The 27,011-nt window shown below is 39.0% G+C and overlaps 1 protein-coding gene across 1 annotated transcript in view; it reads right to left on the bottom strand.

The window, feature by feature from the left end:
* Positions 1-27,011, bottom strand: part of FNTA (farnesyltransferase, CAAX box, alpha) — a 30,373-nt gene continuing 3,362 nt past the window's right edge. Inside the window, exons 3-9 of the mRNA XM_057505238.1 lie at positions 22,470-22,584; positions 18,235-18,339; positions 12,787-12,913; positions 5,169-5,317; positions 1,511-1,573; positions 913-1,084; positions 1-626 (exon numbers count right to left, since the gene is read on the bottom strand). Coding sequence (XP_057361221.1) covers positions 504-626; positions 913-1,084; positions 1,511-1,573; positions 5,169-5,317; positions 12,787-12,913; positions 18,235-18,339; positions 22,470-22,584 — 854 coding nt within the window. The 3' untranslated portion in view covers positions 1-503. The remainder of the gene's footprint in view (positions 627-912; positions 1,085-1,510; positions 1,574-5,168; positions 5,318-12,786; positions 12,914-18,234; positions 18,340-22,469; positions 22,585-27,011) is intronic.

The raw sequence follows: 27,011 nt of genomic DNA on the forward strand, positions 1-27,011 counted from the left end.
GCATTGTTCTAGGAGCTATGATTTTATTACAAAACCATTCTTTTGGCATTAGTTGGTTACAGTGACAGCAAGATCCTGTGAGTGTGGCACAGCAGCTCTAACAGCAACACCTGCACCCCTGCCTCTGGAGCCGAGGACTAAGTGCCTCTCACCCATTCCACACAGGTTACCCGCAGCGCTGATGCTGCACCTGGCATGCAGGTGTGGGGACGAGCCCATCCTAAGCAACTGGAGTCCATGTGGATGAACCTACAAAAACTGCTTTGTAGGACTCCATTCCTTCTCCCTCCCCCGCCAGTCACGTTGCTTTAAAAGGATCAAATACTTAGAGCTAGTCTGCCGGGCAGTGGCTCCCCAGAGCATCTCACCTAGTTCCTGTTAAAAAGCATAACTGGGTAGTGCATGTTCTACACCGCTGGGAAAGGGACGGCCGCTCCAGTGTCCAAAGCCTGCATCAGGGTCTCGCAACAATAAAAGCCTCCACCGCGCCCTCGCAGGCAGTGTCAGTGCTGCACACCTGCTGGCAGGTCACTCTCTGGGCTGTGCTTGCTCTGAAGGGATCTTCCAACGTATGTCCAGTATTCCTTTCTTACAGTGTCCTTCTCTTTAGCTAGGATCTCACACAGCTGAAAATGAGAGCCAAAAGTTCAGACGACATGTGATTCCCTCCCGGCAACAATGCTTCCAAGATGGCGCAGTCTGACTCAGACCATGTCAGCGTGAGCCGCGCCACTAGAGCTGCAGGCTCTGGCCACCAGTGCCTCGGGGCTGCCCCGAAGCACCAGCAGCCCTGCACTGAGCTCCCAGTGACCATGCTGGAAGGGGCACGATCAGCTCAGCAGTGGCCCCGGGCAGACCCAGCTCTGAGATGGGATTCCAAGAACAGAGCAACAAGCCCACCAGCTCACTCACCTCTAATGCTTTATTAAGAATGTCCTCCTGGTTATCACACTGGTTCTCTAGCATGTCTTCATAGATATCCACAAGGAAGGCAATTAGGTAGGGGGAACTGTGACTTGGTTGTAAATCAAGTAATTGATTTAACAGATTGGGATATTTGGAAAGACCACGATCCTGCAAAATCCTAAAAAAAAAATTATTCTCAATTTTGAGAAGGAAAACCAAGAAAGAGTAGAAAGATCAAGAGAAAGTGACTCCTATAACATACATCAGAAAAGAAGACTTATTTTGAATGAATGAGGTTGAAATGAAGTGAAAATTTTAAATTGTATGTGAGCCTCATCAAGAGCTGAGTAGAATTAGTATAACAGAGTAATCGAATTTAAAAGTGATCATTTATAACTCAAACTGCAACACACAAAATTAAAGCAGCTGGTGTGTGCTTGGAGGTGAAGGGGGAGGGCGCTGTTCTTGAGTGTTATCACCTAACACAGCTATCGGGAAAAAGGCAGCATTGAGTAGCCTTCTGGTATCTCATGAATGGAACACATTCCACGATGCATCCTATTAGGCTGATTTTTTATGTAAACAAGAAAAAACCACCTCTTACCCTTTCAAATAGTTCCATGCACTTTCATTATGTGGTACTAGTTTAATCATTTCCAGAGTGTACCTGGAAGAGAAGGACCACAAATAAATGTGTGTATAATTTTTACAAAGCAGTGCAGTAACTGGAAGCCGTTACAGTGAGACTGGCACAGACTACACACGGGCTTCCGCTTTCTTCATCACTCTGATGCCTCTCTAGGTCACATCACATTAGACCCCACAGCCAAGTTAGAGGCTGTCGTTGTCAACTCTTACTTACACAGTTCTTCCCTTCAGTATATTGCATCCAATTCTGGGGAACGATATTTATGAAGAACTTAATGTGGAGGCTCCATTTACAACAGTAAAAGAAATTAATGTGGGAGATTTCCTTGAATTTAGGCTTTCCCTTGGAAGGAACTGTCAGCTAAAAACAAGATTTTCCTTGTATTGTATTGGTAAAGCAATCTTAGGAGAAAAGTCTAAAGTCTATGTACAACTGACAAACCCTTAGTCACTGGAGAGGAGAACTTACATAACCTAAGGAGCTGTAGTAAAAAACAGCATGGAAATTACATACACAAAGAAAATAAATAAGAAACCAACCCAAATGTATAGTTCTTATATGGCAAAACAAGATTACCAATAAACTATGCTGTGACTTAGTCAAAAATGAACACTCCCTTTCTCTTCCCTAACCAGAATATTAAATATAATTCACAGCCAATCACAACAAATTCCCAGGGAGTCAGAGAACTTTGCTTCACTATGATTTTGCTCAATTGAGTATGTCACTGATCAAAGTTTATAATCTTGGTTTTACTGCAGTGCTGTTAAAATAGCACTTTTCCCCCCACAGAGAGTACAGTAATTCCCCCTTATCTGCAGGGGACACATTCTAAGACCCCAGTGTATGCCTAATGACTACATAGTACTGAACCCTATATATACTGTTTTTTCCTGTACATACATACCTATGAAAGAGTTTAATTAGGTAAAGAGATTAATAACTAATAAAAATACAATTAAATAATATACTGTAAGAAAAGTTACATGAATGTGGTCTCTCTCAAAGTATCTTACTGGACTGTACTCACCCTCCTTGTGAAGATAAGAGGATAAAATGCCTACGTGATGAGATGCAGTGAGGGGAATGACATAGGGTTTATAACACAAAGTTAGGCTACACTGACCTTCTGACAATATCTGTTTCAGGACCATGGCCGACCTCCAGTAACTGAAACCACTGGAAGCTCAAATGCAGGTAAGGGGGGACTGTTGTAGTAATACATTCACTCAGCATTATGAAAAGGTATTCTCTAACTACTTTTACATGACCTAATGTCTTATTTTTAAAACAGTGTCCCTGTAGGTCTTAACTAGTCCTTGTAGAAGATTCTTAATTTCATTCTAGCAATATTTAAAAACTTTTATTTACACCACATGCACGAAAGCGTTATCTATATTTCAACAGTTAACAGGGACTCTGAAGTAGGACAGTCTACTGTAAACCCCATTGGTCTGGCCTATGTGCTCTTAGGTACATGGCAGCATTACCTGGAACATCAGCTCTTCATTGGCTCATAGTGTTATTACAAGAGTCAAATAGGAATTCCTGGCAAATAGTAAATGCTTGATGAATGGTAAACACTATTAAATAATACTAGCAGACTATGTACTCACAAGGTAATACGGCCATGGGACATTAACTGAAGAAAGAAGTACACGTATTATGATTGCTTAGGTTGCTGTGCACCTATGTCAGCAAGTGTATTTACAAGGCTCGGAAAGCTTCACACTAAAGTGTAGAGTGTAGCTCACTCTAAAGCACTGATATGGAGAGAGGGAGGATAAGAGATTCTGATGTTTTAATTTATATAATTCAGTAAAATTTCCCCGCACAACTAGATTGCATTACTTTTACAATAAAAGGGAAAACACAGAAAATCACAGGCTATATCTATCTATATTCTCAGAATTAAAAAATTTTATTAACAATCTAAATTTTAGATACCTACAGCTACTCCTAGAATTTTAAAGACTTCTTTTGCCTATCCCAACGGTATGCTAAACCTTAAGGGACTGCATCCCCAATCCCTGACACATGGTAACTCTTAGATTCTTGGCTATTTCTATTTCTACTTAGCAACAGAAAGCCAGTGATCTGCCCTTGAAGGTTATGAGATGTTTGCATTTCCCAAACTCTTCACGTTCAATTTTTAAATATAAATTAGGCTTCATTAAAGCCTAGGGAAGTATGCTACAGAAAAGGAATATGTAATATTTGAAATCCCTAAGTATTCACTGGGTTAATTCCTGAATAACCTGGAGCATTCTATCTTTTTGCAAGAAGGCTACTGAACTTCTATAGGATGAGGCTGGCTTTGCTTCGGAGTACCTTTTTTCTAGTCCTCAGAATACCAACCCTAAAAGAAAAGAACAGTAACAGAGCACTGGATAACATGCCTGAATTTTCTTTACTTGAGTCTCCGTATTTAGGTTTGAGTAAAAATAATAAAATTACTACAGTAAGTCCACTGGTATTCTTTAGATCAATACTATTCAACAGAACTTCCTACGATTATGGAAATGTTCTTCCTCTGTGCAGTCCAATGTGGCAGTCACTAGTCACATGCAGGTACTGAGTCCAGAATTAGGATTAGTGCACCTGTGAACATTTTATGTAATTCTCATAAACTTGAATCGATGCAGCCACATGTGGATAGTGGCTGCCACACTGGGCACTGCAGTTGGGAGCAAGCCCAGGTGCGCTGAGGGGCAGGTGGCTTACCCCAGAAGGAAGCCTGCAGCAGAGCAATGCAGGATGCTGGAGGGCACACTGGTCTTTTTTAAATTTAAGTCATTAGAACCTTATAAAGAAGAGGTAAAGGAGCTGGCTGCAACTGTCCAGGCAGTCCAAGGGAGACGACAGGGAGATGTGCCATAAAAATAAGCTCTTCCCAAAAACTTTTATAAAATTAATTATAAAACAACTTTTATAATTGAAATTAGATTTTGGGTTCATCAGGCTATAAAACAATAGATATGTTCAAATTTAAACCAGACAAGGAGGCAAAATACACAAGGTCAGGGAACATAAAAACTCATGCCAATTCAGAAATTTCTAGCTCTTGTAACAGCTTTTTTGTATGTCAGAGCAACAGTTTTCAAGTAGGATGATTCAGCCCTGCACTGTCTGAAGAGGTTTTTATTTGCCACAGTTTGGTGGGATGTGGAGTCGGGGGGGTGTTACTACTAGAGCATAGGGAATAAAGGCCGGGAGTGCTGCTGACATCCAACGCTGCAAGAACAGCCCTACAGCAAAGACTTATCTGGCCCACACGCCTGCACTAGAGTAACACGGCGTCTGGGGAGTAAGAGCAACAGAATTTAATGAGACAGTTTTAAAACAAACCTTCCTTTAAAACAAACAGTATGAAATCTGATTTCTTCTCAATCTGGAGTAGCAAAAATATTTCGAGACCCTTCAGGCACCACAAAGCTGAGGTATACCATGTTATGTGTAGATGTATCCTTCTAGTTTCACCTAAGTGTTCTGTCCTGTTGGTTCTGTGAGGGTAGAATCAGGGGCAGTCTTGAACTTTAGGCATCCCCAATCCCTGACACATGGTGAACACACAAATGTTCTTTTAATGAGTGAACAAATGCAAGTTACTAACTGGACTTCTCTCTCCAACACAGCACGATCATTGTAGCCAGTGGTGTTAGAGATGACAAAGTATCTTTGGTTCCAGACAGAGTTATTTCTCACATCCTCTTTAAGGAGTTGGTCTACATACTGCAACTCATTATCCCAAAGTTTAAATTCCTAAAAGAAAACACAGAGGAAATATACAATAAAAAAATGCCCATTATTTATAAATAATAAAAATAAACAAACCAAACTTCAGCAAAGCCAAGTAGATAGAACTGAAGACACGGGTCTCATCACATATTTGGAGGAAAGTGACAGCTGCTGGTCAAGAAGAGAGAGCAGCCAGTGGCCTGTAATTCGGTACCATATTCCCAAGAACAATTTAGATACCAAGAGGGGTGTTTACACTATTTGACCCAAGAATTATTCTAAAGAACTAAATCAAAAGCAAAAAAAGTATATGGAACTCAATGCTTACACACTGTTCATAGCAAAAATTAAGAGGGTAAAACCAAACTCAGTAATAAGAGAACAAGTAGCTATAGTATATTAATTTGATGTTAATACATAATATGAAGTAAAAAGGAAGTTTTAAATACACATGTGTGATAAAATTACATTAAAATACATGTAAAGAAATGTACACAATTAGATTTAGAAATACATTTTTATAGTACAAAGCTGTTTTGATAAAAAATTATAAGGAGAAAAGAATAAAGACAGTCTGAAAAGGGAGAATGGTCAAAACTTAGAAATGTTGTAAAAATTGTGGACATTAACTATAAAAAAGCTAATGGGGGGAAAGATGGCAGAGTAGGAAGGCAAGGGGGAAACCTCCTCCCCCACACACACCAAGGAAACAACTACAGCAAATGCAACTAACCCTGAAAATGACATGAAGACTGCAGAACAGACCTCTACACCTGGGGAAGGAGAGACCACCTCACAAAGAAGGGTAAAGGGGCAGAGCTACCATCAGTCAGGACTCCAGCCCTTTTCCCCATCCCAGCCCATAGGTGGGAGGAAGAGAACGGAGCAGAGCGGGGAGGGGACAGGCGCCCAGGAACTGTGCACACCTGGCCCTGATCTGCTCTGGGAACACGAGTCCACACTGCACTGGGTTCTGGTGACTAGCAAGGGCTGGACACCAGAGACAGTTGGAGCACTTTGGGAGGCTGAGGCTCTTGCTGCTTGAGGAGGACAGGGATGCTCCCTCAGTCCCACTGACACCCAAAGCAGAGGAGGCAGTTTGAGATTTACCAGCAGTGGGAGGGGGAGGGGTTGGACACAGCTCTCTCCCCAGGAAAAAGGGCAGGTGGACAACACTTCCCCCAGCCCTCCCCCGACCCAACTCATTGGGCACCCTTGGGAGACCTAAGTGCTCTGTCCCCCTTACTGGCAGCTCAGCCCAGAGGTGCCTCCCTGGGCTCTGCCCACCCAGCCCAGAAGCATCAGACTTTGCTGCCTTGTAGGCAGAGGGAGGCTTTCCCAGCTTTTTTAGCCCTGTCTCAGCCCAAGTGGGGAAATGCCTTCAGGAGCCAGCTCTAAGTGCTCCTTCCTCCTTGTGGGTAGCCCAGCCCAGCCCAGCCCCCTAACGCACACCCACCCTGCCCATCCCATCAGCCCAGCAGCAATAACAGTGCTGCAGGGCAGAGGGTGGTCCCACCCACAACATCCCAGCAGAAGGTCCTCTGCTTGGCTCACAAAGGGCCTGCTGAGGCAGACTGCCATGCTCAGAGGACTGAGATAGACCTAGACCACTGGAGGCAGACAGGCAGAAAGGCAGCCCTGCCCACAGCCCACCACCAGCAACTGGTGCTCCACCACAAAGGAGAACCAGGCACTGGACAGTAAAGAGTCTTGAGCTTCTGGGCACCACAGAACACCTTCTTCATAAAGTCATTATTCTCTAGACCAGGAAGCATAGCAGATACATCTAATACAAAGGAAGAAACACAGAAACCCTGACAAATGAGGAGGCAGAGGAATATGTACCAAACAAAAATACAGGAGAAGACACCAGAAAGAGGGCTAAATGAAATGTAGCTCACCATCTTCATAAGATTTCAAAGTGATAGTCATAAATATGCTCACTGACCTGCAGGAAAGTACTGACGATCTCAGGGAGGACTTCACAAAGAGAAGAGATGAAAAAGAGCCACTCAGAGCTGAAGAACACAGTGACCGAGATGAAACACACAATGAAGGGAATGAATAATAGATTGCTGCAAGCAGCGGAGACAATCAATGAGATGAAAATTAGAGAACAGGAGCACAATGAAGCTGAGAAACAGAAAAAAGAGTCTCTAGGAATGAGAGGACATTAAGAGAGCTGTGTGACAACTCCAAATGACACACTATTCACATAATAGAGGCACCAGAAGAAGAGAGACGAAGGCGTAGAAAGTCTCCCTGAAGAAGTAATTGGTGAAAACTTCCCCAAACTGGCAAAGGAAATAGATTCTCAGGTCCTGGAAGCTTAGAGAGCCCCTAACAAAAGAACTCCTGGAAGACAACACCAAGACATAACAATTAAAATGACAAAGATTAAAAGGATAAGGAGAGGGCACTGAAAGCAGCCAGAGAAAAAAGATTACTTGTAAGAGAAACCCTATCAGGCTATCAACAGACTTTTCAGGCAGACCACAGAACAGGAGGGAGTGGCATGAAATATTTAATGTACTGAAACAGAAGGCCCTTCAACTTAGAATCCTCTACCCAGCGAGATTACCATTCAAATTTGAAGGAGAGATTAAACATTTCCCAGATAAAGGCTGAAGGAATTTACAATCACTAAACCAGCATTTATAGGATATGTTAAAGGGACTGCTGTAAAAGTAAATGTTCTTAAATAGTTTTCACCATTGAAAATAAACCCACAGTAAAGGTAGTAGAACCAATTATTTACCAAGCAAGTATGAAATTAAAACAATCCAAAAGTAGTAAAACCAGTCAAATACACAAACCAGTCAAGTGGTACACAAAAAATGCTTATTATGACACCTAATATATAAAATATGGAGGAGGAGGAAGAAAAAAAAAGTACTTTTAGACTGTGTTCAAAACAGAGCAACCATCATCTTAATATAGACTGTCATATGTTTAGGAAACTATCTATAAACATTATGGTAACCACAAACCTAATGCCTATAGTAGATACACAAAAAATTAGAAAAGAGAAATCCAACCACAACACTAAGGAAAACCATCAAATAATAAGAGATGAGTATAAGAGAGGGGGAAGTAAGGAACAGAGGGACTACAAAAACAAGCAGAAACAATTAATAAAATGGCAACAAATATCAGTAGTGACCTTAAATGTAACTGGACTAAATGCATCAATCAAAAGACATAGGGTGGCAGAATGGATAAGGAAACAAGACCCGTCTATATGCTGCCTACAGGAGACTCATTTCAGACCAAAGACATACACAGACTAAAAGTGAAGGGATAGAAAAAGATATTTCATGCAAATAATACAGAGAAAAAACCAGAAGTAGCAATACTTACATCAGACAAATAGATTTCAAAACAAAGACAGGTAACAAGAGACTAAGATTAACAATGATAAAGGGGTCAGTCCAGCATATAAATACCTATACACCCAAAATAGGAGCACCTAAATATGTAAAACAAATACTAACAGAATTAAAGGGGGAAATAGAATGCAATGCACTGATTTCAGGAGAATTCAACACACCACTCACATCAATAGACAGATCAACCAGACAGAAAATAAGGAAACAGAGGCACAGTACAATACGTCAGAACAGATGGACTTAACAGACATCTACAGAACACTCCACGCAAAAGCAGCAGGATACACATTTTTCTTAAGTGCACATGGAATGTTCTCCAGAATAGATAACATACCAGGCCACAAAAAGTCTTAGTAAATTCAAAAAGATTGTATCAAACAACTTCTCAGACCACAATGGTATGAAACTAGAAATAAATTACACAAAGAAAACAAAACCCCCCACAAACATATGGAGGCTAAACAACATGCTTCTAAATAATCAATGGATCAATGAACAAATCAAAGTAGAAGTCAAGTAGTATGTGGAGACAAACAAAAACAAAAACACAACAGTCCAAAATTTGTGGGACACCACAAAAGTGGTTCTAAGAAGAAAATATATAGCAACACAGGCCTACCTCAAGAAACAAGAACAATCCCAAATAGTCTAAACTCACAATTGAAGAAACTAGAAAAAGAAGAACAAATGAAACCCAAAGTTAGTAGGAGGAGGGACATAATTAAGATCAGAGCATAAATAAGCAAAACAGAGAATAAAATAATAGAAAAAAAATCAATGAAATCAAGAGCTAATTCTTTTGAGAAGGAAAAACAAAATAGACAAACTCCTATCCACACTTATCATGTAAACAAAATCAGAAACAAAAGAACAGTCACAATTGACACCACAGAAATACAAGAATTACTAGAGAATTCTCTGAAAAATTATATGCCAATAAATTGGACAACCTAGAAGAAATGGACAAATTCCTAGAAAAATATCACCTTCTAAGACTAACCAAGAAACAGAAAATCTGAAGACCAATTACAAGAAACAAAACTGAGAAACTCACAACAGACAGAAGTTGAGGATCACAGCTGAATTTTACCAAACATTTAAAGAAGAGGTAATACACACACATTCTTCTTAAAGTATTCCAAAAAGCAGAAGAGAAGGGAATACTTCCAAACTCATTCTGAGGCCAACATCATTCTAACACCAAAACCTCAACAAAATATTAGCAAACCAAATTCAAAAATACATCAAAAGGATCATCCATCACAACCAAGTGGGAGGATGGTACAATATTTGTAAATCAATCAATATGATACACCACATTAACAAAAAAGGAATAAAAACCATGTGAACATCTCAATAGATGCTGAAAAGGCATCTGACAAAATTCAACATCCATTCATGATAAAACTCTCAACAAAATGGGTAAAGAGGGTACGTACCTCAACATAATAAAGGCCATATACGACAAACCCATAGCCAACATTATACTTAATGGCAAAAAGCTGTTTCCTCTAAGATCGGGAACAAGACAGGGATGCCCATTCTCACCACTTTTATTCAACATAGTACTGGTGGTCCCAGCCACGGCAATCAGACAACACAAAGAGATAAAAAGCATCTAAATTGGTAAGGAAGAAATTAATTTGCAGATAACATGGTATAATACACAGAAAACCCTAAAGAATCCACCAAAAAACTATTAGAACTAATAACTGAATTCAGCAAAGTTGCAGGATACAAAATTAATACACAGAAATCCATTACATTACTATATATTCTAACAATGAACTAGCAGAAAGAGAAATCAGGAAAACAAGTCCATGCACAATTACATCAAAAAGAATATAATACCTAGGAATAAAAACCTAACCAAGGAGATGAAAGATCTGTACTCTCAAAACTGTTAAGACACTCATAAGAAAAGAGTACCAAATAAACAAGAAATCTATCCTGTGCTCATGGATAGGAAGAATTAATATTGTCAAAATGGCCATCCTGCCCAGCACAATTTACAGATTCAATGCAATCCTTATCATAATACCAATGGCAGTGTTCAATGAACTAGAGCAAATAATCCTAAAACTCATATGGAACCACAAAAGACCCTGAATAGCCAAAGCCATCCTGAGAAGAACAGAACAGTCCCTGACTTCAAGCTATACCACAAAGCTACAGTAATCAAAATGTAAGACATGAAGCCATAAAACTATTAGAAGAAAACATAGGCAAAGTCTTTTGAACATAAACATGGGCAATTTTTTCTTGGACACAATTCCTAGAGCAAGGGAAACAAAATGAAAATGAACTGGGACTACATCAAACTAAAAAGCTTCTGTACAGCGAAGGACAGCATCAACAAAACAAAAAGGCAACCTACAGTATGGGAGAATATATTTGTAAATGATTTATCCAATAAGGGGTTAACATCCAAAATTAAAGAACTCATATACCTCAACACCAAAAAAACAAATTTGATTTAAGAATGGGTGGAGCACCTGAACATACATTTTTCCAAAGAAGAAATACAGATGGCTGAAAGAGACATGAAAAGGTACTCCACAATGCTGATCATCAGGGCCATGCAAATTAAAACCACAATGAGTTACTACCTCACACCAGTTAGAAAGGCCACTATCCAATAGACAAGAAATAACAAGTGTTGGCAAGGATGTGGAGAAAAGCCCTCCCACACTGTTGGTGGGAATGTCAATTGGTTCACCCACTGTGGAAAGCAGTATGGTGGTTCCTCAGAAAACTAAAAATAGAAATACCATACCACTCAGTAATTCCACTTCTAAGAATTTACCCAAAGAAAACAAAATCCCTGATTTGAAAAGATATATACACCTCTCTGTTTACTTCCACATTATTTACAGTAGCCAAGTTATGGAAGCAACCTAAGTGTCCATCAATAGAAGAATATATAAAGATGTGGTACATATACACAATGTAATATTTTTCAGTCATTAAAAAGAAGAAATCCTGCCATTTGCAACAACATGGATGGATCTAAAGGGTATTATACTAAGTGAAATATAAAAACAAAACAAAACAAAATGAACAAAATAGCAGTAGACTCACAGACATTGAAAAGTGACTGGTGGTTATGATGGGGTGGGTAGGTGGGGAGCGTGGCAGGGATAGATGTGCACAAAGATTCTCAATCAACACATAAGTTGGTCATGGGGACGGTAGCACAGCATGGAGAATATAGCCAATGATTCTGTAACATTTTTCTATGTTGACAAACTGCATTAGTGAGGGTGAGAATTTAATAATACGGCTAACTGTTGAACCACTGTGTTGTATACTTGAAACCAATATAAGACTGTATGTCAACTATACTTCAAAAAAAAAAAAAAGCTAATGGAGTTGTATTTCTTATTTGTGTCAAGTATGTGGCACAAAGAGCAAAAAACAATTTCATAAAAAATAAAAATGAATATTTTTAGAAAATGTATCTCTTTAATCAAATTTAGAAAAACTTCAAATTTTAAGTAAAAAGATTTTTGGTGAAAAGCTCTTAATATAATGAAGTGTACAGTTAGCAGCCATCATTGGAAAAAAATCCACAGGGAACACTAGAATTGTTTGCTAGAACAAATAAAATGCCCAGGGTGTGAATTATAACTATTCTTTTCTATTCAGGATTTAGCATAAAATTTTAACAGCGGGAGAGAAATGAAATACATAATAGTTACTGCAAAATCATATTTCAAAGTTTATATATGCAAAAACCTTATTATGTATTATGTGCTTGTTAAAGTGTAACACAGGTGTATTAAAAACATTACAGCTACTTTTTCTATCCAATTTACTAGCAAATATAAGAGATGATGCAAATTCAATCTAAAAATAATAAAAAGTTACCATCATTCTTTAAGATGAAGCTACTTACCAACAATGTATCTCATGAGATTATAAAGGTTAACCCAACATGAAGGGCGTCAGGTTGTAATTAAGTGTCTTACTAATTCTATCTTGTGTGTTAGTGATCTGTGTGCTTTGGTTCAGAAATACACTTACAACTCAATGGTAATCTTAATTATTTAATTTAGTTAAAAAATAAAAATCTGGAATACACTGTAATAAAAAAGGCAATACCTGAATAACCCATTGTCGATGTTGCCAGGCATGGTAATTCTTTGCATCCTGGTTAAGAATATCAGCAATAAACTCAAGCTCCTGAGATGGATCTTTTAGCCATTCCACTAATACTCGCCTATGATGCCTAAAGAGGGAGAAGAAGGGAGAGGTTTGTGTTCATTACCACGAAGCTACATGTGTTGTACTAGATGACAGGGAAGGACACTCCAGAAACAAACTCGTCTCTAATTCTCACGACTCTACTGGACAGAAAAGGTAACACAAAAGAAATTCCAAGGGAAAAACTTTCAGAACACTAAGAGTCAAGAAACATAAAACGGTGATTTGTGCATAAAATGAGATCAGATAGTTAGGGCTAAAAGGTTTACCTCGAACAAAATCTGTTAAGTACAGTAATTTTCTGATGACCACAAAACTGCCAAAGAATCCTGAGACACTCCCTGACAGCAGGAGCCTGTGGGACATGTTCAATCCAGGGGAGAAGCGCCTCTGGGTGTAAGTAGGCTGTCCGTTTTTCTTAAGTACACCGTGTCACCAAACAAGCAACTGTTCATTCGGCCAGTTTGTGGGCAGAATAGGATTTCACTTCTACTTTAGCAAGCTGCTATAACAAGCTGCAACTTGGTCAAAAGAGGAGTTTCTGTGCTGGGAAAATACTTCTGAAAGTTTTCTGTTGAGTTCTATTAAAAAATTTTTTTAGCTAAATATTTGTAAAAATCCATTAGCAAAAGTGTTAAAAAATTCACTGATGGCTGCACATATTTGGAAACATATTAAAACCACTGAATTACACACTTTAAAATGGGTAAATACTATGGTAATTAAATAAATTAAGCTCAATAAAGCTGTTTTTCAAAAAATCCATTAACATTCATTATACTAAAAGTGAGCAAGAATGATGGGGAAAGATTCAATGCTTAATAAATGATCTATTCTACATGTATAAAGAATTTAAAAATTCACCTTACAAAATATTAAGGCAAGATGCTACCAAGAATATACTAGAGGGAGAGGTTTCAGAATAAATTATTTTAGAAATCTTCCAAGTCAGTGAACACTAGTACTAATTATTATTTTCAGGTTTGCTGGTAAATTCTGTAATTTAGGAATGACTCCAGAACTACGCACTTTGGCATGTCAAATTTACACTCTGACATTCTATGCCTTAAAGAGTATTAACTAAATACAGGGTTTTAATCTTACAGCAGCAGTTTTCATTGTGAGAATTCATTAAAAAGTGATCAGTGAATTAGGACACAGGACCTGCATTAGTTGTACTGCACTGCTTCTAAAAGCAACTAGCACAATGGGCGATTGAAAATGTTCGGCAACTAAAAAACTGCTGGGTTTTCAACAGCAGCTTCTCTGGGTGGCTCTGAAATTTTATTTTTCTTAACAAAGGTGAAAAGGTGTTAAAGACAGTGTCTGTAATATGCACAAAAGAAAGCTATTTCTCTGCAGCATAAGTTAGATATAACCAAATACTGGAAGTACTTGCCATATCTGGATTATATAGCCACAGAGTTTATATAAGCACCTTAATTCTGCAGGGTAAATCACTTTTTACTGAGGGCCCAAAACTCTCTAGGAATAACTGCTTTTTTCACAAACACATTAAAAAAATTCTTTTTTAATTTTGGTATCATTACTATACAATTACATGAGCAACATTGTGGTTACTAGATTCCCCCCATTATTAAGACCCCACCACATACCCCATTACAGTCACTGTCCATCAGCATAGTAAGATGCTATAGGGTTACTACTTGTCTTCTCTGTGCTTTACTGCCTTTCCTGTGCACCCCCCTGACATTATGTGTGCTAACCATAATGCCCCATTTCCCCCATATCCCTCCCTCCCCACCCATCCTCCCCAGTCCCTTTCCCTTTGGTAACTGTTAGTTCATTCTTGGGTTCTGTGAGTCTGCTGCTGTTTTGTTCCTTCAGTTTTTTCTTTCTTATGCTCCACAGATGAGTGAAATCATTTGGTACTTGTCTTTCTCCACCTGGCTTATTTCAGAGCATAATACCCTCTAGCTCCATCCATGTTGTTGCAAATGGTAGGATTTTTTTCTTCTTAGGCTGAATAATATTCTATTGTGTATATGTACATCTTCTTTATCCATTCATCTACTGATGGACACAGGTTGCTTCCATTTCTTGACTATTGTAAATAGTGCTGCGATGAACATAGGGGTGCATATGTCTTTTTCAAACTGGGCTCCTGCATTCTTAGGGTAAATTCCTACGAGTGGAATTCCTGGGTCAAATGGTATTTCTATTTGTAGTTTTTCGAGGAACATCCACACTGCTTTGCACAATGCGTGAACTACTTTACATTCCCACCAACAGTGTATCTAAGGAGGATTCCCCTTTCTCCACATCCTCGCCAGCATTTGTTGTTGTCTGTCTTTTGGATGGTGGCCATCCTAACTGGTGTGCGGTGGTATCTCATTGTGGTTTTAATTTGCATTTCTCTGATGATTAGCAATGTGGAGCATCTTTTCATGTGCCTGTGGACCATCTGAATTTCTTCTTTGGAGACGTGTCTGTTCAGCTCCTGTGCCCATTTTTTAATTGGATTATTTGCTTTTTGTTTGTTGAGGTGCCTGAGCTCTTTGTGTATTTTGGATGTCAACCCCTTACTGGATCTGTCATTTATGAATATATTCTCACATACTGTAGGCTGCCTTTTTTTTCTATTGGTGGTGTCCTTTGCTGTACAGGTTTTCAGCTTGATATAGTCCCACATGTTTATTTTTGCTTTTGTTTCCCTTGCCCGGGGAGATATGTTCATGAAAAAGTCGCTCATTTTTATGTCCAAGAGATTTTTGCCTGTTTTTTTCTAAGAGTTTTATGGTTTCATAACTTACATTCAGGTCTTTGATCCATTTCAAGTTTACTATTGTGTATGGGGTTAGACGGTAATCCAGTTTCATTCTCTTCCATGTGGCTGTCCAATTTTGCCAACACCAGCTGTTGAAGAGGCTGTCATTTCTCCATAGTATATCCATGGCTCCTTTATCGTATATTAATTGACCATATATGCTTGGGACCAACACAGTTTATAATGTAATTTCTCAGGTGCAATCCCATTTTTTAAAGAGGCTACAGTGGTAAAACTGTTTAAAATTTTACAAATTAAATCCACAACAGTAATCACATCAATGCTTTGCCAAATAATCTTCAGTTATCTGTTGTTAGGTCTATTGTGTTCTAATTCTTTAAAAATTAATTTTAGTTACTTCTTCTAGAAATAATTAAAGTTAAATATCTACATATGGTTACTACTTCTTAATGATAATACTTGATTTTACAATTACTACTACTTACTGGGCCAGAGAGCAATCCACGCTCCTTCTAGGGCTAACCCAAACCCATGCTTTAGATCCTTCCCAACTCCAAGCCCTTACTCCACTCCCCCTCCCCTCTGCCCCAATTCTCACCTTCTCTCTTTCTGTTAACACTTCCCTCACCACGATGTCTTTATCACCTTGGAAAAACAAGAAAACATACCCCTGACTAGCAGTCTCCCATGTCTTTTTTCCCAACAGCCAAGCTTCATCTCCCATTTGATTCAACCCACAGCTACATGGCTTCCTTCCTCTTCCTACTGCTTCCTTCCTGCCCCGGCAACCACTCACCCCACCCCTAGTGGGAGGTTTGCTCATGCCAATGCCGCTAACCACCAGCTATCAAATCCACTGGTCACCTTTCAGTCCTGACATTCCCTGACCTTTCAGGAGCTGATCCTGTCATCCATTCCTTCTTGAAACTCTCGATGCTTGGTTTCTGTGATGACACTAACTTTGGTCTCCTTCCTCAGTCATCCTGGAACACTTCTCTGCCTCTTAAGTGGCGACACTCACAAGCGTTCAATCCTCAACCTTCTGCTCTAATGCCCCCAAGGATCCTCACCCAGCTATGACTTCAACTCCAGTGAGCATTTTTCACCCACTTTCTGGGCAGCTTCACACAGGTTTTCCACAAGCACATCAGACCCCACTTGTCCAATACTAAATCCGACCCTCTTTCCCAGAAATGCACAACTGTCTCCCAGATTTCCTACGTGGTGGCACCACAATTCACCCAGTGGTCAAACCACATATACAAACATTGTTCTTCTCCATTACTCCCCCAATAAATCAGATGTCAGAACCTGTTGCTTCTGTCTCCAAAACCTTTCTCAAATTTATCCTTATCACACTACTACTCCACCACTTTCTTCTAAGCTGTATCATGGCAGTGGCCTACAAGGACTGTGGGCCTACTCCAGTCCATCCTCCCCACCTGTCGGGGTCACCCTCTATGACACAATCTATTCGTGTTACTTCTTTAATTACAACTTGTCACAGCTCTAAGGTCAAGCCCACACCCCTTATCAATGTTCACAGGCCCTTTATGATCCCAGCCCACAACTCCCCACATGTACTCTGATCACACAGAGTGCCATGTGGTTCTGAGTGCATCACACCTGTTCTCACTCCTCCCTCCAGGACATTTTCTTTGCCTCAGAGGGTCTTTCCTCTCAGAAATCACCCTTAAGTCATGAGCCTAAAGACAGGGTTGTGTGTGTCTGTCATTCTAGCGGGAAAAAGGAAAATGGAGGTAATTCCTGCACTTTTAAGCAGGCAGTCCACGGCCCAGCAAGCAGAAACAGCTCTTGAAGGCACACACGTGGCCTCTTCTACCTCCTCCTCTACCACCCCTCCCAGCCATTTCTTCCTTGATCACCACAGCGGCCACCACCACCCAGAACAGCAGCCCCAGTAGCTTCTGTTCATCAGGTGTTCACTACATGCCAGGTACTCTTTCCTATTTGTTCTCTGTCTTCCTGTGCTAACTTCTCTCCTTTTACCCACTGTCTTCTGTTCCCCCACCCATATTAATCCCCCTACTCGTCTGTGCTAACTTAGGGGCCTACTTTCTAGAAGAATTTACCCTGTGAAAAACCCTACCATTATGCTTTACACACTGCACTGGAAAATAACTGGTTTTATTATGTTTCCCTTTTAGACCACATTTGGTTCATCTCTGTATCAGCAGCATCAATAAAATGGTTTGAATGAACAAATGAGAAAAGACCAAATACCAGAAGGTCATTTTATAATTGAACAGAAAACATTTCTTTACACTTTTTTACTTAAAAATTTTTTTCTGACTCCAGCAATATTACATGCTAATGCCCAAATTTTATGCCACAATAGCAGCAAACAAAAAGAGTGTTACTTATGGCTCAGGCACCTCTTTACACCCTCAAGATAAATTATCACATTTATTCCTTCTAACAACCCTGTGACACAGGCAATATTAGTTCCAACGCCAAGTACAGACACAAACGCACACTGCCTCACAACCCCATCACCCAGGGCACCACCCAGGGGCACCACCCAGGGTCAGGGACAATTAGCACAGTGACAGATTTCCTTCCCCGTATCATCTTACCAAACTTGATAGTTTTTGGGCTGCTCCTCAATGATTGCAGTGATATAGCTCATTTCCTCATGCAGATCCTTCTGGAGTGACTTTAAGAGAACTCTCCGGAAATGCCTGCAGCGAACACCAAGCAGCCAGTCTCACTACTCGACACCAGAGGTGTCCACGTTACCAGATAAAGCTACAGGGAACCAGCAGAGCCACACACACTTCTTGGGGGAGGTGTTTATATAAACCAGTAGTTTAGCAAGTTAACTGTTTGGCTGTCCAAACTCAGACAGCGGTCTGGCGATGGGAAGGACGAAGCATCTTGAAGTAAACATAGTGAAAGGCAACAAATGGAGAAAGGAGAAAAGACAAGCAACTGACAGAGTATTCCGGGTAAAGCTCTGGTCACCAGTGCTGTTACATAAGACTCACAGACATCTCTTTCCCTGTATGGCACAACTTGTTCTTTTAGATACGTTAGTCATGTAATAAATTAATTCCATCACAAATATTATCCAATATTTTACTCTTAGAACCTCTTCAAAAATGAAATAAATTTCTCTTTAATTTTTTCACATGTGTAGTCAATCTATTTTTACTTCAAAATTTCAAAAATCCCCAACTCAATACATAAGAGACAAACAGCCGCTTTAACATTTATTTTCAAAAATAAAATGCTAAGTAGGAAAAATAATGTATTTCTCTCCTATAAAGGAAAATTAGACTTCACAGAATACGTACATAAGACAGTAGCTTGGTTTATACAGGTAATGATTTTAGCGGTTACGGCTTCTTTTTTTTTTTAAAAAGCAAACTCAGGAACCTTTAAAATGCTATCGAAGTTGCTTTGTGTTATATACAGTCAAGAATTTCTTAAAAAGTTAAAAAAAGTCCATATTGGAGCAATTACACTAAGTGGACAGAACGATGGAATATCACACTAAGAATTCCAGTTAAACATGGTAGATTAAATTAATAAGTTTATTCCCACTGCCTAATAAAACCCCACCAAAATGATAGTAAAGGAATAAGAAACGGTATAAATCCACAAGAACAAAGAGCTTTGGGGACAAAGGGATACTACAGCAACTTGAAGAGGTCAACAAAATTATAGAAAATAGTAAACTGACTTAGAAAAACAGAAAGTGCTAAAGTATATCAACAGAGAAAAAAGGCTTTGGGGTATTTCCAAAATTGGGAGTCAAGGGTGGGGCTTAAAACAGTGTCAAGTCTAGAAAGAGTCCTTGGCAGTCAAGATCCCTCCCCCGACCCTGAGCAGAGGTGCCATCATTCCTGACCTAGTGCGATATAACAGAAAAAATATACATATATTTGTCCCCAGTTCCTGGCACACAGACCCAAAAACCCTGTACTTCCTGAGTGCTGGGAACACTGGGAGCACCTCTTGTTCTATCCTTGGTCTCTGATCTGATCCCTGACACAGGGCTCCTGAAACCATTGCAGCTTTAAGTGACGAGAACATCTAGGAGCATTGTTTGTTCTACTGAAGCAACTCGGGGTGGGCTCCTGCACGGCTCCCAAGCAACACGAAGACCAAGCCACAATCAGAGGCTTGGAATTTTCAGTCCCACTCCCATTCTCCAGAGAGGGGAGGGGCTGGAACTGGAGTTAATACCTGATCATACCTATGCTAGGAAAACTCCGTCTCGTAACACCCTAACAATCGGAGGGAGGTTCAGAGGCCTTCCAGGTGGGTGACCACATCCTCCACCCAACTCCAAAGATGCTGCACTCAGGAGCCCCAGAGACCTCGCCATGTGTCTCTCCATCTGGCTGTTCATCTGTATCCTCTACCACATCCTTTAATGAACTGGTAAAAGTGTTTCCCTGAGTTCTGTGAGCTACTTTAGAAAATTAACTGAGCCCAAGGAGGGGGTCACAGGAACCCGACTGGTTGGTCAGAGGCACAGGGAACAACCTGGGCTTGCGATTGGCATCTGCAGCAGAGGGCAGTCTCGGGGCTGAACCCGGGACCTGTGGGGTGTGGTGCTATCTTCAGGTAGATAGCGTCAGAATTCACTTACACTGTAGGACCCCCCAGCTGGTGTCTGAGAATTGCTTGGTTGGGGAAAACCCCACACACATTTGGTGACAAAAGTGTCACAAGTGAAGTGTTTTGTGTGAGAGTAAACAAGACATACAGGAAGAGGACTGGGGCTTTTTCTAAAAAACATGGGCAAGAGACAAGTAGCTTTATTCTGTGGTAAAACCAGGCAGAAAAGAACAGCAGACACGGTGGAAGGTAGGGGGAGGTAAAGGAATGGAAACAAGGAAATTTAAAATGCTGGCATACTGAACATCTGAGACTTCCCCCCACCCACCCCAGTCTTTTCCTGCGTGACCCCCAGGACTGTGGCAGCCAAATGCCCACTCCGCCCGCAATAACCAGACGATTCTTCTTTGGAGAAAAAAACTAGTCGAGAAAAAAAAAAAACACTAGAAACACCGTCATGAAGATTTCACACTCAACATGTGTGCCACATCTCCACACTCAACTCGCATCACAGGGAAGCCCTCCCGCTGACAAGTCCTTCAACATAGTGAGCCTCCAATTCAGCCTTTCTCCTGCCTCCATTGTAAGTATGAAAAGAGAGTCAAGCATTAACAATCATATGAAAAAATATTTGCATGAAAAGAGACCAAAACAAATAAACAGAAAAATGAAAATACGTTACATTTATGAAAAAAGGCAAGAGGCAAGATGCTATTACAGAAGCATATTCAAAGTATAAAAAAGAGCTCTCAAACTATGTTTTCTACCTTTATCTTGCATCTACCTACCACTTCAGCATTTTATTAAAAATAACAATAATAATAATAATAGTAAGGGAGAAATGTGGGATTCACATATAAATCAAGTATAAAAATCAAACGAATATTCATATTTGACCTGATTGTTTGTAGTTCATAATGCATGATCAAAACTGAAAGTTTCTGTGATGACTGCCCTTGTACTGTTCACCATGGAAGAACTTATTCACTATGTAAGAATTTGTTCACCATGTAAGAACTTGTTCACATGTAAGAACTTGTTCGTTGTGCTTCAGAAGATTGGAGACTGATGAGAATTAGGCTTAGGGTGGATTAATGATTGTGCATTGAGTCCCCTGTACAGAATTTTATTGTTAACTGTTAACAACCATTTGATCAATAAATATGAGAGATGCCCTCTCAAAAAAAAAAAAAAAAAAAAAAAAGAGCTCTCAGAAATTAAACATAAGTGCAGATAGGATTAGAAGATAAAAGTTGAGAAAATAGCTCAGAAGTAAATAAAAATACAAAGAAATAAAAATAAGACAATCCAAGAGGAACATGCCTTCATACAGGCATTCCAGAAAGAGAAAACAGGAAAGAGAGAAGAAGTTACCAGAAGAGCATACAAAAACTCCCTGGACATAAAGAAAAGGTTTAAACAAAGGAATGAGAGGCTTCTCAGTCAGAGGTTAAATGAAATAGGAAAACAGCTCTAAAATTCTGGAAAAAAAAAAAAAATTATTTCCAGTCTAGAATTCTATTAATAATGTTGAGAAGACTAAAGACACTTTTAACTGTGTAAAATCTGAGAAACTATTTCCTAAGTTCTCTTTTACTCAAAAGTCCATAAAATGAGAGATTACATCAAGAAAGAGAAGGTGTTGGATGTCGGTAACAGGATCTCAGACACAGAGCTGCACACTAGCTGCCCAGCGCCCACTGGGGAAAAGGCACAGGAGCAGAGGGGTTACCTCTGTGTTCAGTAGTAAGGAGACATTTCCACGTCAGAAGCTGGGAGACAAGTCATCACTTAGCAGAAAGAAAACTAAACTAGATAAAAAAGGCAATATGTTAAAGGGAAGGCAATTATACTATAAAATGTGGTCAGCAAGAATGATAAACTGATTCTTAATATAACTAAAAACAGTGATGGAGATAGGGTAGTGGAGAATGAACTTTCATTTTCCATAGGAGGAATAGAGGATGTCTAAAATAAGAATTTTTATAAATTAAGCATATTATTTAGAATATAAAGGTTAATTCAAGGAAAAACTGCCAAGAATTATTGCCTTTGGGGAAGGGGACCCTGGAATGAGAAGGAAAGGGGCAGTCTGCTATTTCTGATTCAGTTTCTGACTTCCAAACTCTTACGTGAGTTAATATTTTGACAGAAATTCAAGTTCAGTTATGAAAAACAAAAGCCATCTAAACTAAAACATGAGACATTTAAACAGGAAATGCTGGTGATGTATATTACTTACCACACTGTATAATTGGCTGCATTTAACTCAATAGCATCTCTTGTTAGTTTAAAAGCTCGTTCACTTCTTTCATCACGCTGCAGAACAGCCCGGAAATAATCATAAACATCTCTAACTAGAGACAAAACACACAAGTGCATTAGGACTATCCTTCTTGTTTAAAACTAGCACTATAGTGTAAAATGTTGTATCTTATGAGCAAAGATACCACTTATAACAATAAGCCAAAGAGAGAAAATTAAATGCTACCCTCATGTCACAGCCATGATCTGTGTGTGACCATGCTTCATGTCACATGTACACACAGGGCTTAATGTCATGTTCCAATTCTCCCAAAAACCTAATTTATTAAAGTAAAATGAAGAGGGCATATATTCAAATATGTTCTCTTACCTGTTTTTCTCATATCTTATTTTGATCAATTTTTCGACTGAGAAGTAACATATAAAATGGTAGAAAACTCAAATGGTACAACAAGGTCCACACTAAAATTTCCATTCCACTAAATTCCCAGTCCTTCTCCCAGAAGCAATACTGTTATTAGACTGTAGTGTATCCTTCTAAACATACTCTATGCACACATGTTTTGGGCCTTGCTTTTTCCACTTGTACATTATTTTTTTTATTGAAGTATAGCTGAAACGCAATACGTATTGGTTTCAAGTGTATACCACAGTGATTTGACAGTTATCTACATTATTAAATACTCACCCCAACTAGTGTAATGATCTGTCAACATAGAAAGATGTTACTCATACATTATTAAGGGGAATGCAGCAAGCACAAATCTCTGTATGGAAAACCATTTGATCATATCTATTAAAAATAAAAATTTACATACTCATTAACCCAACAATTCCAGTTTCAGGAAGTTTTCTTACAAATATATTCCTATATTTTACCCAGTGCACCCAAGGAAATTTACTAGAGTATTTGGTTATGTAAGACAAAAAAAAAAAGAAACGTAACAACAGCACAAAGCCCCAACTTCTGTGGGACGCAGCGAAGGCAGTTCTAAGAGGAAAGTATATAGCAATCCAGGCCTATTTAAAGAAGGAAGAACAATTCCGAATGAATAGTCTAAAGTCACAATTATTGAAACTGGAAAAAGAACAAATGACACCCAAAGTCAGCAGAAGGAGGGACATACTAAAGATCAGAGGAGAACTAAATAAAATTGACAAGAATAAAACAATGGAAAAAAATAAATGAAACAAAGAGCTGGTTCTTCAAAAAAAATAAACAAAAGAGATAAGCCCCTAGTCAGACTTATTAAGAGAAAAAGAGAATCTACAAACATCAACAGAATCAGAAAGGAGAAAGGAAAAATCATGACGGACCCCACAGAAATACAAAGAATCACTAGAGAATACTATGAGAATCTATATGCTAACAAACTGGAAAACATAGAAGAAATGGACAACTTCCTAGAGAAATACAACCTTCCAAGACTGAACATGGAAGAAACAGAAAATCTAAACAGACCAATTACCAACAATGAAATTGAACCGGTAATCAAAAAACTACCCAAGAACAAAACACCTGGGCTAGATGGATTCACTGCTGAATTTTATCAGAAATATAGAGAAGACATAATACCCATTCTCCTTAAAGTTTTCCAAAAAATAGAAGAGGAGGGAATACTTCCAAACTCATTTTATGAAGCCAGCCATCACTCTAATAACAAAACCAGGCAAAGACCCCACCAAAAAAGAAAACTACAGACCAATATCCCTGATGAACACAGATGTAAAAAAATAATCAACAAAATATTAGCAAACCGAATTCATAATACATCAAGAGGATCATACACCATGATCAAGTGGGATTCATCTCAGGGATGCAAGGATGGTACAACATTCGAAAATCCATCAACATCATTCACCACATCAACAAAAAGAAGGACAAAAACTACATGATCATCTCCATAGATGCTGAAAAAGCACTTGACAAAATTCAACATCCATTCATGATAAAACCTCTCAACAAAATGGGTATACAGGGCAAGTACCTCAACATAATAAAGGCCATATATGAAAAACCCACAGCCAACATCATACTTAACAGCGAGAAGCGGAAAGCTTTTCCTCTAAGATCGGGAACAAGACAGGGATGCCCACTCTCCCCACTTTTATTCAACATAGTAATGGAGGTCCTAGCCACAGCAATCAGACAAAACAAAGAAATACAAGGTATCCAGATCGGTAAAGAAGTCAAACTGTCACTATTTGCAGATGACATTATATTGTACATAAAAAACCCTAAAGACTCCACCCTAAAACTTACTAGAACTAATATTGGAATACAGCAAAGCTGCAGGATACAAAATTAACACACAGAAATCTGTGGCTTTCCTATACACTAACAATGAACTAGCAGAAAGAGAAATCAGGAAAACAATTCCATTCACAATTGCATCAAAAAGAATAAAATACCTAGGAATAAACCTAACCAAGGAAGTGAAAAACCTATACCCTGAAAACTACAAGACAATCTTAAGAGAAATTAAAGAGGACACTAACAAATGGAAACTCATCCCATTCTCTTGGCTAGGAAGAATTAATATCGTTAAAATGGCCATCCTGCCTAAAGCAATCTACAGATTCAATGCAATCCCTATAAAAATCCCTAAAGCAGCATTCTTCAACGATCAGAACAAATAGTTTTAAAATTCATATAGAACCACAAAAAACCCCGAAAGGCCAAAGCAATCCTGAGAAGGAAGAATAAAGCAGGGGGGATCTTGCTTCCCAACTTCAAGCTCTACTACACAGCCACAGTAACCAAGACAATTTGGTACTGGCACAAGAACAGACCCACAGACCAGTGGAACAGAACAGAGCATCCAGATATTAACCCAAACATATATGGTCAATTAATATATGATAAAGGAGCCATGGACATACAATGGGGAAATAACAGCCTCTTCAACAGCTGGTGTTGGCAAAACTGGACAATTACATGCAAGAGAATGAAACTGGATCATTGTGTAACCCCATACTCAAAAGCATACTCAAAATGGATTAAAGACCTGAATATAAGTCATGAAACCATGAAACTCTTAGAAAAAAACATAGGCAAAAATGTCTTGGACATGAACATGAGCAACTTCTGCATGAACATATCTCCCCAGGCAAGGAAAACAAAAGCAAAAATGAACACGTGGGACTATATCAAGCTGAAAAGCTTCTGTACAGCAAAGGACACCACCAATAGAACAAAAAGGCATCCTACAGTATGGGAGAATATATTCATAAATGACAGATCCGATAAAGGGCTGACATCCAAAATATATAAAGAGCTCTCGCACCTCAACAAACAAAAATAAATAAATAAATAAATAAATAAATAAATAAAACAGATGTGCTTGTTTATGAATGTAGTAGTCTGAGGAACAGGGATGGCAAGAAGACAGTTTTCAACTCTCTGTTACACAGTTCACTTCATTTTTCAAATAGCTGCTAGCGTTTCACTGCACAGGTACTCCAATTTTACCTAATTTGTCCCCTGTAAATGAGTGTTTAACTTGGTTTCCATTCTTTTGCTGTCCTGAGTATCATTGTATGCCTTTGTGCACATGTGCAAATTCAGTCTACCTGTAGGATAAATTCACACAAGTGGAATTACTGCACCAAGATTGCACGCAGTTATGTGAACACTGCCAAATTAACCTCTCAAAAAAGGTCTGATCTATATATACTCCAAGCATATATAAATATACCTGTTTTTTACACATCCTCAATGACACAGTATCAAAATCTCTCATCTTTTTGCCAATCTCTTAACTAAAGGATTTAGACTTTGGCAAACACTAACCTGTTTTAGTCTCATTTTCCGCAAGAGAAACTGAGGCTGAGAGGGATTACCAAGTTCACAATGGCCAAGTGTACCTTGGAGACAGAAGTTAAACCCAAATCTAGTCAGACCCCAAAGCCCGTGCTGCTAAACACAACAAAGCCCGTGCAGATGAAATACCCTCATTAACATAGCACAGATTAATGCAGAGAACAGGTCATGACATGAGACTATTTTTAAAAAAAAAAAAGCTGAATACTCCAAAATACTTCTTTCCACTTCTGGATGATAAGACTCTTCTTTTGTTGCTAACATGTTCAAACTTTTCTATAATGAGCAGGTGTTGTTTTAAAAATGTTTTTAATTAAAAAGGAAAACGTGCTATGTAAACACTGTAAACAACAGCAAGTGCTTGGAGACCCCCTACTCCAATGTCACTCCCCAAGGCACTGGATCCAGGCCAAAGGGAATGGCTGTTATCAGTTTGGTATGTCTTTCCAGACGTTTTTCTAAGCATATAAATGCAGTTTTCTGTCTATTTTAGTGAAATTGATCTATTACTTGTACTGCTTTTCATTCTGGCACTTTCCCCCTGAATGGTATGTCCTTCAGTGCCAGCATACACACGTCTACATCACTCTTTTTTCACTATTCCATACTGTAGACATGGCATCTTCTTCACCTAAAAATGAAAAATTATTCTCTTTTATTTCCTCCTCGTGTGTTCATAGTTTTTAGAAGCTTAAT

Source organism: Manis pentadactyla, chromosome 7 (genome assembly GCF_030020395.1).
Source record: "Manis pentadactyla isolate mManPen7 chromosome 7, mManPen7.hap1, whole genome shotgun sequence".
NCBI classification, from domain to species: Eukaryota; Metazoa; Chordata; class Mammalia; order Pholidota; family Manidae; genus Manis; species Manis pentadactyla.